The sequence below is a fragment of the Papaver somniferum genome, chromosome 2 (assembly GCF_003573695.1).
Source record: "Papaver somniferum cultivar HN1 chromosome 2, ASM357369v1, whole genome shotgun sequence".
NCBI lineage: Eukaryota > Viridiplantae > Streptophyta > Magnoliopsida > Ranunculales > Papaveraceae > Papaver > Papaver somniferum.
This window is the reverse complement of record NC_039359.1, coordinates 76,142,257-76,152,986: the sequence shown is the minus strand read 5'-3', so window position 1 is coordinate 76,152,986 and position 10,730 is coordinate 76,142,257. Positions and strand designations below refer to the sequence as shown.

Genomic DNA, 10,730 nt, shown 5'->3' with positions numbered 1-10,730 from the left:
TAAAATCATAGCAATTGTGTTACTATTAAGAAAACGCGAGACGAACAACATCAGAACTAATTAGCATCAACGCATTGTATATCACAATGATTTCAAGACAAACATGGGAAAAAAGAGGAAAAAATCACTGAAAATACAAAAACATGTTAACATAGAATAAAAATTCTATGAGACATTTTAACAAACAGTTGATAGGAGCTTCCGTAAGTAATTACACAAACTTCATGCAATATAATGTAACAATTAAGAACCGTACAGTTCAGTCGGATTCCGATACCAAAGTCATTGCTAAACCATTAGCTAGGAAATAAAAATAAGCACAAGGTTCTGTACCTGTTGATATATAGTGGGGAGGACAGCCAAAAGAGGGTTGATAGAGAAGCGATGTAGACCTAAACGGAATTAGGACGTTCGGTGCGGCAAACAGTCGACTGTCTAGAAAAGGCTTTGGCCGGAGATGAGAAGAAGAAAGTTTATTCTATTGAAGACAAAAATCAAGTCAATAAGTAAGTTGATTAGGTTTTTGGCGGGGGAGTTATAGAGACAAGAGAGAGTTCAGACGTATAGACCGATTTAAATACTTTTACTGTGGTTGTGGATTTGAGAGAATTGTCGTTCCTGTTTCCCTCAAAACGTTATATCGGACCCGATTTTTGTTGTTTTTTCTGTCGTTCAATTTTAGGTGGGATCTGTTCTAGAGGTCCACCGAATCGTCTAAAACTGACTCGAATAAATTGCAACCATGGACGCTAAGTCGCTAACAGAGAGAAAAAAAAGAAAAACAACCACATTTCTCGGTTCTTATTCATAACATTAGTGCATAACCCTACAAATTTAACAACAGCGACAGATGCTTCGATTCATCTAACCAACGTAGTACATAGGGTCAGGCAATTTGAAGGTTCTGTTGCCAGTATTGGTCCCAATAATATCACTCCATTCATCCCCAATGTTTCCATGAATTCTGTACCCGTACTTTTCTTCAAGCTTTTTCCTCTCATTTGATTTGTAAGCAATCGCTGTTGATTTCGAGTCCGATGCGCCTCTGCAAGTAAAAAGATAAAAAGAACATGAACAATATGTTTCTCTAGCGTACCTCACCTGGCATGAGCCAACTCAACTATATTGGTAAGAACTTTAGAGGCCAGCGACAATGGCACAACAGAAAGCACTCCAGGCACTTTCAGATGTGCGTCACTCTACACTTTAGTGCGAGCAAAAAGATATGACGAAATATCAATAGAAGAAAGAAACATACCGCAAAATGAGTCTCTCCCAAGTGGGGTAACCAGCCCACTTAAGATTAGTTTCAGTACCCTTTCTATGAGCTTCTGTTCGTCCAGTTAGGAATACCACTTTGAAACCTAGAGAGATCAGTTTCCTGTACAGCATTAGAGTTGCCGGCAGTGCTGGCCCTTTTGCACTATCCACCCATTCATAGAATAGAGTTGGATTAAATATTTCAGCCCTGAAAGTAAATATATATTCCATCATCATTAGTTAAAGATGATATTTATGATCCTTTTTGGATTGCTTTCGGCAAAATCTAATGGATCGCACTTTTGTGCCCATTTTCCTACACTAGTTCGAAACTGTTTCGCATCATGTCAGCTCTTTGCCGAACATCCTTATCAACATTCCATCTTACCCAACCTACAATCCTACACCAACATTGAATATTCCAAGGACCCAACTTGTAGAATCCACACACACCACTTGTACTAGTTCACTAATATTATCAAAAGGGCCCATTTTTCATTTTCATTTTTGAGCTTGATTAGGCGAATGATATTTTAGTAACTTAAAAACCATTTCTTGTTCTAAAGTTTGTGCGAAACAAAAAAAAACACTTTTAAAGAGTGTACGCCATTTATAATGCAGCCCATGTACGCCCATACATGAACATCCTAATTATTTTTTAAAAATCTGTCAGGTTAATTACATCCATGTAAGAAGGTTACTTTCGAATGGAAAATTTATTAGCCTAAACGACACCTTAAAACATCCACGAGGCCGCCAGCTCGTGGATGTTTCCGATCATACTTGTCTAAAATTTAGAATCCACACTGCTAGTTATTATTTTTTTGAAGATGAACACTGCACTGGTTTTAATCTACGTTAAAAATATGCATGTAATCAAGCAGACGTAAGATAAAAATATGCATGAAAAATATTCACTGAGATAAAAGTAACGAACTTACCCAAATCCATGCTTAGCAAAATAAGGGAGATTAGACAACGAAGTCTCATCAACATCAAAAACCCATATATCTTTCCCATCTGATCCCCTTAAGTCAATACTCTGAGCATACTGGATAGCTTCATAAACAACAATATTCGAGTCTTTCCGGTATAAATGACCGAGCATATAATGACCAACATATTTCTCACATTCAACCGGAATTGTTTTCCAATATCGAATATTATTAGTTTCTACACCAAGACGCCAACTAACACAGGAAACCCCATGCATACGAACTGCGCCTGCCGATCCATGTTTCGGTCGAAGAAGATGAATCTCACTTGCAAAACAGACATTGAAAATGCAAGATGCAAAAATGGCGAAAAAGAAGAGAAATGAGCACTGGCTTTCCATGGGTTTGTAATGATGGAAACAAAATCTTTTTCTTATGTGTGTATATATTTGCTCTCAAGTTTCTTTACTATATATAGATATGTGAATTGAGTGCGATGAGGATTTGTCATTTGACTTGAGGTATTTATATTCAAAAGTATTTTGATTTTGGTTCTCCCACTCAATTTTCATTAATTTCAAAATATTTTCTAAAATATCTGTTAACCGACTTGGGAAAAGCTCGTTGAAAAGTAGAGGTTACAAAAAGATATGACCTTATGGGTGCATGCTATTGCTTGTGATAAGGATTAGATACTGTATTCTAAACTAAAGTGAAAATTCCAGTCAAAATTGAGGATCATGATTCATGAATTCATGATGTACAATTCCCCAAATGTGACGGCTGTTCTAGTGGTCCTTGTGGATGCCAGTGTCATGTTTTTATTGGGAAACTTAGGGGCAGGTCCAAAAAAAGTAATATTCTTATTATCAGGTCCATAATTAATTTTGGATGCCGTGACATCCAAAATTATCCGAAATTATTAAGAATCAATACATAACTCGTTATGCATACTATTTTTTCAGGCATAACTCGTTATGCAGTCTAATTTTTCAGGGGTATAATTGGCAACACAACTTGGATATAACATATTTAAAAATCCGCGCCTTGGAATTTTATAAATTTTATATCGTTGGAAATCTTTTTAAGAGAGATATGCAACGAGTACAAACAAGAATATCAAATTTTTGTTTTTCACGAAAAACTTGGAGGTGATCATCATTTTAGGCAAATTTTTCGAAAACTTGATACATAACCATTATGCAGTCACCAAAAAAGATGCATAACACAATCTGCAGACGCATAACGAACTATGCAACCATTTTCTCGGCTGCATAACAAATTATGCATATGCATAACAAATGACAAGTTATGTAGCCATTGTTTTGGTTGATTTTAGTGCGTACATAAAAAAATTGATGCATAATGCATTATGCAGCCATATTTTCGGATGCATATCAGGTTATGCATCTATTTTCTCGATGCATAACATTTTATGTAGATATTATCGTAGGCGCATGACAAGTTATGCAACCTTATTTTTTGTTGGTTTCGATACTAACAAAAAAATAGCTGCATAACGTGTTATGCCACCGTTTTCTGGACTGCATAACAAATTATGCAAAAATAACTATTTTCGGGACTGCATATAAGTTATGCAACAAATTTTGTAGATACATAACAGGTTATGCAACCAATTCCATAACTGTAAAATTCTAGAAAATAGATAGCCTCGGTCCCATGATAGAATTCCATTACTTGATGATGGGTTTACAACTAATACATTTAACGAATTTTAGTGAAGACGGTCGATATCACTACCCAAAATAAAGCAAAAAAGAACTATATCTAAAATTGTTAGGCATCCGGGAAATACTCATATTTTGGCACCCATGAAAGAAGCAATCGAGTTAGTTTTTTCCTCGTGCCATCCTTAGAAGCTTCGCTCCAAGATTAGCTTGTAATGAGTGTGTCATTTGACACTGTAGACATATCCTTAGAACCGACAGCCAAAGGATGTGACACAGTACAACCATACTGCAATATTTCCCTTCACTCTTCCTGTTGAGCTAAGGTCATATGCACAGTAGTGTCTTCCCCATAATTCAATTACTGAAGTGTCTTTGCAGAGAAATTAGAGATGCTAAAGTCCTCTCTCTAGAATTTTCTTTGCCACGCAGCCTCCTTACAGCAGACTCTAGGGAATTAAATTGATGAAAATACTTAACCTCTAAAACTTTCACCCATAGTATTCATAACTGAATGTATGTGAGTATATCGACCAGCTTGATTGATGAATTTATTTACCTTGCCGCTGCGGAATCTTAGAATGATGAATTGATTGGTGGGTTTAAAACACACTCTATCCACCAATTTGATTGATGAATTCAAAGGATCATCAGTTCTTCCCTGCAACTCAAGAACATCACCAATTTTAGTCTCAATATCCAATCCAACAAAAACCCATCTTCAGTTCATCAATTTTGTATCTAAACATCAATTCCCAGTGAATTTCTCCTCTTAATCCTTCTCTGAGACTCACACGGAAAACCCAAAACCCAATTACCAGCAATTACCCATACAGCAACAAAAACCTAATTCCTAGTTTAATTTCAGATTCTGCAAAACCTCCATCAATCTCTCGAATCTTCTCATATAACGTCGAACCAGAACTGACACCTCTTTGTAACATCTCCAATAATCTTCAAAGGCTCCGATTCAAACTCGTAGAGAAACCCAATCTTTCTGCAACATCAAATCCCCTTTCTTTCATCTCAAATTCAGTAGCAACACCATATTTGTCATCAACAACTGATAATCATCTTCCTGTTCTTCTGGGGAAATCGCAAATCCATCCACTGATTTCTCGAGTTGAACCTCTTACATCTTCTCCTTCAGGACACGAGTTGAAAAAGGGGATCAAGAGATTGTAAATCTGGAAATATTTCAGGAATTATAAAGAAAACCAAGCTTAACTAATTTTGCAATTTCAGAAAATATGGGTTTTAGAATAATTTATTCCGTGAAAATAGGTGTGAGTGTGAACTTTTCTGGGTGTGGGTTTCACAGTGTCCAAAATATGGAAAATGGATGTGTTGTGGTTTTCACGCTTTCATACAGGCGGCTGTGATGCCCTGTTGATGGGTTCGAAGAAATCGAGCCCATAAGAAGTTTATAGCACAAAGCCCATAATGTAGCATAACAATTTCTCCTCCCTTCTTAAATAAAAAATGATTAATTTGGTATGTTGGAATGGAATATTTTATTGTTCATGGCGGCATGGTTTTTCAATGCCAGCAGTCAAAATCGGCATGGAAAATCATGCTGGCATGAATAATACAATATGAACGCGCGATTGGGGATAGTTAAATTAATTGGGGTATATAAATTATTATATCCATCCTATAGTGTCCGCTAAGGGGTGTTTTGGGGGGAGGAAATACTAAAATACCCTTTAGATTAATACTCTTCCATCTAAATTAAAATTTAAAACTAAAAATCAAAATCAAAATCAAACCCTATCAACTTCTTAAAGATAGGTTAAATTGAATTGTTGTTGAGCAAGAAGAAGAAGAATAAGTGGATTCATTGAGAAGGTACGTGATATCTTGTGCCGGCATGGCTTTTAAGATGAATACCTTGCAAATATCTTGTGCCGGCATGGCTTTTAGGATGAATACCATGCCGAAACTTACTATTTCATACATATTTCCTGTATGTTTTTGTCCTCAAACCGGCACAGTTCACTTGGGAATCGACCATGCCGGCACTACTACCGACATGCTCGATAATGAACTTCATGTGCCGGCAGTGTACTTACAATGAGATATTGTGTACCGGCATGGTGAAAGTATGTTAACTGTACCGATTTGGACCCTTCCGGCATGGTATTCATACTTTTACCATGCTGAATCTGAGTTTTTCAACGTAACAATGGCGAATTCATTGAAAAAAATCAAATTTAAATAAATTAATATTTATACATGAGTAATTGGAGCACTTGTATGTTCATCTTGTTTACTTTCCTGGATTGGTTTTTCACCTAAACTTTCATGATCCTAAATATATTGATTTAATGTTGTTGCATCAAATAATTCAATGATAATGATTTATTCTAATGATTATCAAACTAATCTATTAACTTAAATAATTTTATTTATCCACTAAAAAACGCATGGGTATGGTCTTGGGGTTCTTGCCTTTACTACTTTGGGTGCGCTTGGTAGCGACACTGTAAATTTTTTGAAGAGACATCGTAATTATATGGCTAGTCATGATGCAAATGTTAAAGTAGGAAGATCACAATATCATCTTTGATTGCCAAAAAATACTTCAAAATGTTGAGTCTTGCCAAGTTTCTTTCCAAAAACGGTCTTGTAAGAATGCAGCTGATAAATTTGAACAGTTAGATAAAACTATTATTGGTCTCAAATTTGGTGGAATGATCCTCCAAGTGTGATTACAGGTGTGTTTGACTTAGAAAGTAAGAATTAGGACTTTGTTTCTAGTGTCTGTTCTGTTCGGTTTGCTTTGTATTGTGGTTTTATTTTCAATAATATCCCCTTATTTGCTCCAGAAAGTAAGTAAATAGAGGTTTCCTTGGGTCTTATCTCAAATGATGGCTAGGACCTGAGACCAGCGGACATCTTAGTTTTTAATTTGGATGATGGGCGTGATGTGTGCATGGATATGATAGGTGTGCCCCCTTCAAGGGTGATGGTGTGCGTGATTTTATCCCATGTCAAGCTCTTTCCAATGCTATTGATCACAAACGAGCTAAATATCTTGAGAAGTGCACAACGCATGGGTATGGCCTTGGGGTTCTTGCCTTTACTACTTTGGGTGCGCTTGGTAGTGACACTACAAAATTTCTGAAGATACTTTGTAATTATATGTCTAGTCATGATGCAAATGTTAAAGTAGGAAGATCACAATATCATCTCTGATTGCCGAAAAATACTTCAAATCTTGAGTCTTGCCAAGTTTCTTTCCAAGAAAGGTCTTGTAACAATGCAGCTGATAAGTTTGGAATGTTAGCTAAAACTATTGTTGGTCTCAAATTTGGTGGAATGATCCTCCATGTGTGGTTACATATATGTTTGACTTACAAAGTAAGAATTAGAACTCTGTTTATAGTGTTAGTTATGTTCGGTTTGCTTTGTATTGCGGTTTTATTTTCAATAATATCCCCTTCTTTGCTCCAGAAAAAAAAAGAGAGGTTACCTTTGGTCTTATCTCAAATGATGGCTCGGACCTGAGACCAGCGGACATCCTAGTTTTAATTGGGATGATGGGCATCATGTGTGCATGGATGTGACAGGTGTCTCCCCCTTCACAGGTAATGGTGTGCGTGCTTTTACCCTCGGTCAAGCTCTTGCCAATGCTATTGATCTCAAATGAGCTAAAATATCTTGAGAATTGCACAACGCATGGGTATGGCCTTGGAAATCTTGCCTTTACTATTTTGGGTGAGCTTGGTAGCGACATTATAAAATTTCTGAAGAGATTTCGTAGTTATATGGCTAGTCATGATGCAAATGTTTAAGTGGGAGAGTTTCTTCTCCATAGTCTAGGTGTTGTCATTCAAAAGGCGGTTGTGGCTCAGCTTGTTGTTAGGATCCCTTACAATTTCTTGCAAACCGAAGATGTATTCGATGATTGTTTTTCTTTAGTAAATTAATTTTCTTTTCTTTTTTAAAAAAAAAAAGAGACTCAATGAAGAAAGATATCGAAGAGCTTTATCTCTTTTTCAATACAATCAGGAAATCAACTAGATATAAATCCGTGTGACTGATTGATATGAGAATAATTCGGATGGTACCAAAGACTAATGTCCGAGTGTCAATCAAGTCCTATCCAACAAACAAGATCGGATATATCAACTATGATTGAACTACGCACAACCTGTGATATTTCAATTATATAAAAAAATATAATGCGGAAAAGAAATAACACAGACACCAGAAATTTTGTTAATGAGGAAACCGCAAATGCAGAAAAACCCTGGGACCTAGTCCATATTTGAATACCACACTGTATTAAGACGCTACAGACTCTAGCCTACTACAAGTTAACTTTGGACTGATAATGTAGTTGAGACCTAACCAAGTCTCACATCGATTAAGGTACAGTCGCATTCCTTACGCCTCTTGATTCCCTTAGCTGATCTCACCCACAACTAAGACTTTCTACGACCCAAAGTCGAAGACTTATAAACAAATCTGTCTCTCATAGATAAGTCTATTCTGGTTGTTGTTTCCGTTATTAGATAAATCAAGGTGAACATGAAACTCAACTAATAATACGGTTTTATATTCCTGAAGAGCAGCCTAGAAATATTAGTCACCTCATAATAACCTAAATGATTAATGATATACATATATTTGTGTCTGAATTGTCTTCAGTGTCTCTATTGCTAGAGCTTGATTTTGTACTTATTATGGTGTTTTTATGTTTGTGTAGGTGTTTTTGGAGAATACACTTGTGTGGAAAAAGTTGCTCAAAAAATGCTATTTGGACCCCCGGAGGACATGATTCATCTCATCATCCATCGAAAGCTCATTTTGTTTGTTGCTAAGGGATCAGGTACGGAATACAAACTAATTAATGCATGTGCCACAGGTACACATACAAGTTGGGGCACAGATTGATGGATGGCACATATGTTTGGAGTAAACGCTACTCATTCACTGCACCACCATATCCTGGACAGAATTCTCTACAACGTGTTATTATCTTTGGAGACACTGGAAAGGCAGAACGAGATGGTTCAAATGAGTATGCAAATTACCAGCCAGGAGCTCTTAACACAACAGATACTCTTATCAAGGATTTGGAAAATTATGATATAGTCTTTCACATAGGTGACTTGCCTTACGCAAATGGTTTCATCTCTCAAATGGTTTCATCTCTCAATGGGATCAATTCACCGAAATGGTTGAACCAATTACCTCCGTTAAACCTTCATGGTTTCTAGGTATGTAAATGTCTCAAATCACAACTACATATGGGCATATTGCCTTTTTTTTTCTATTAATGGGGATTAATTTGCTCTTGTTGCTCCAAAAAATTTCTATTTTAGTGGAAACCACGAGCGAGATTGGCCAAATTCAGGATCATTTTATAACACTCCAGACTCTGGTGGAGAATGTGGTGTACCTGCGGAAACAATGTTCTACGTGCCAGCGGAGAATCGTGCAAAATACTGGTATTTTTATTCTTTTATTTTCTATGTTTATCTCAAGATGTTAATGTCTTAGATTGTGCTTGCTGAAGATGCCTATGTGTATCTTAGGTACTATGTCGACTATGGTATGTTCCGCTTTTGCATTGGTGACTCTGAACATGACTGGAGGGAGGGAACTGAGCAGCACAAATTCATCCAGAAATGTTTCGCAACAGCAGACAGGCAAAAACAACCATGGCTCATTTTCGCCACTCATCGAGTTCTTGGCTATTCATCTAATGACTGGTACGCTGAAGAAGGTTCATTCGAAGAACCCATGGGAAGAAGTAATCTAGAGAAACTATGGCAGAAATACAGAGTCGATATTGCTTTCTATGGCCATGTTCACAGTTACGAGAGATCTTGCCAAATCTACGAGGTAGCCCTGCCTTTTCAGTTGTTTCCCTTCACACGCATACTATATAAAATCGACTCGATCAAGATAGTATGTGATGAACTGATACTAATCTTGTCCATTTTGTGGTAATGCAGAATAGCTGTGTGAACTCAGCTACGTCGCACTTTTCAGGGTTATGGAATGGAACCATTCACGCAGTGGTAGGAGGAGGTGGAAGCCATCTAGCGAAATTCACAAATCTAAAGACGAGATGGAGTTTGTACAAAGATTTCGACTTTGGGTTCGTGAAAATGACTGCATTCAACCACACATCTCTCCTTTTTGAATACAAGAAGAGCAGCGATGGGAATGTTTACGACTCATTCACAATCACAAGAGAATACATGGACGTTCTCGCTTGTACCATTGGCAGTTGTGCACCTATTACTTTAGCTACCTAAATGCATATACAGTAACCAAAGAGGACTGATTGTGAAGATCTCCCCTCACTTGATCTATCACTCTCTGGACGGTCTTCTACGGGGTGCCTTACGTAAGTTATTTGCTTTGAGCATGTGCACTTTTAATAAGATGTGTTATGTATATGTAGTATAAAGGATTACAGTGCAGTGGTTGTGGGAAGCTTCTGCTAAGATGTTACATCATATAAGATGCCATAATGTAATCTACCTATGAATAAATGGCCTTGGTTAAAACTTATGGTTATCTATTTATGTTTATGTTTATGGATAATTATAAATGAGGTAGGATCCATGGACACTCTTAAATGGACAAGGTCAGATAAGATTTCCTCTATTTTCTCCGCAAAATCCAAACGACAGTGAATTTAAGTGTAATATTTTGATGATATGTTCCTCTTATAATATTCTACATTCTTACAAAAAAAAATGAACGCAATTCGAGATAGCAAACCTCACCATCTACCAATTTTAATTTCAACCGTTAAATTTAAACGGCTGATATTCAAAGGAGTAGATGGTCTTTTTATACATCTCGAATTGTGTTCATTTTT

General features: G+C 36.7%; 1 protein-coding gene and 1 pseudogene across 1 annotated transcript; one reads left to right on the top strand and one right to left on the bottom strand.

Annotated features, from left to right (window-relative positions):
* Positions 1 to 710: 710 nt before the first annotated feature.
* LOC113348078 (acid phosphatase 1-like) lies at positions 711 to 2,672 on the bottom strand. Its single transcript, XM_026591780.1, has 3 exons — positions 2,202 to 2,672; positions 1,259 to 1,468; positions 711 to 1,045 (listed from the first exon to the last, which is right to left on the bottom strand). The coding sequence occupies exons 1-3, from the start codon at positions 2,594 to 2,596 to the stop codon at positions 865 to 867; spliced, it is 786 nt and encodes a 261-aa protein (XP_026447565.1). The 5' UTR covers positions 2,597 to 2,672; the 3' UTR covers positions 711 to 864.
* A 6,073-nt stretch (positions 2,673 to 8,745) lies between these two features.
* LOC113351413 lies at positions 8,746 to 10,158 on the top strand (annotated as a pseudogene).
* Positions 10,159 to 10,730: the final 572 nt, after the last annotated feature.

Excerpts from the sequence above, each read along its gene's own strand:
- LOC113348078 (XM_026591780.1), bottom strand. The coding sequence starts at position 2,596 with ATGGAAAGCCAGTGCTCATTTCTCTTCTTTTTCGCCATTTTTGCATCT. Across the intron at positions 1,469-2,201 it reads TTTGCTAAGCATGGATTTGG|GGCTGAAATATTTAATCCAA; the intron begins GTAAGTTCGTTA and ends ATTTACTTTCAG. Across the intron at positions 1,046-1,258 it reads TGGGAGAGACTCATTTTGCG|AGGCGCATCGGACTCGAAAT; the intron begins GTATGTTTCTTT and ends TTTTACTTGCAG.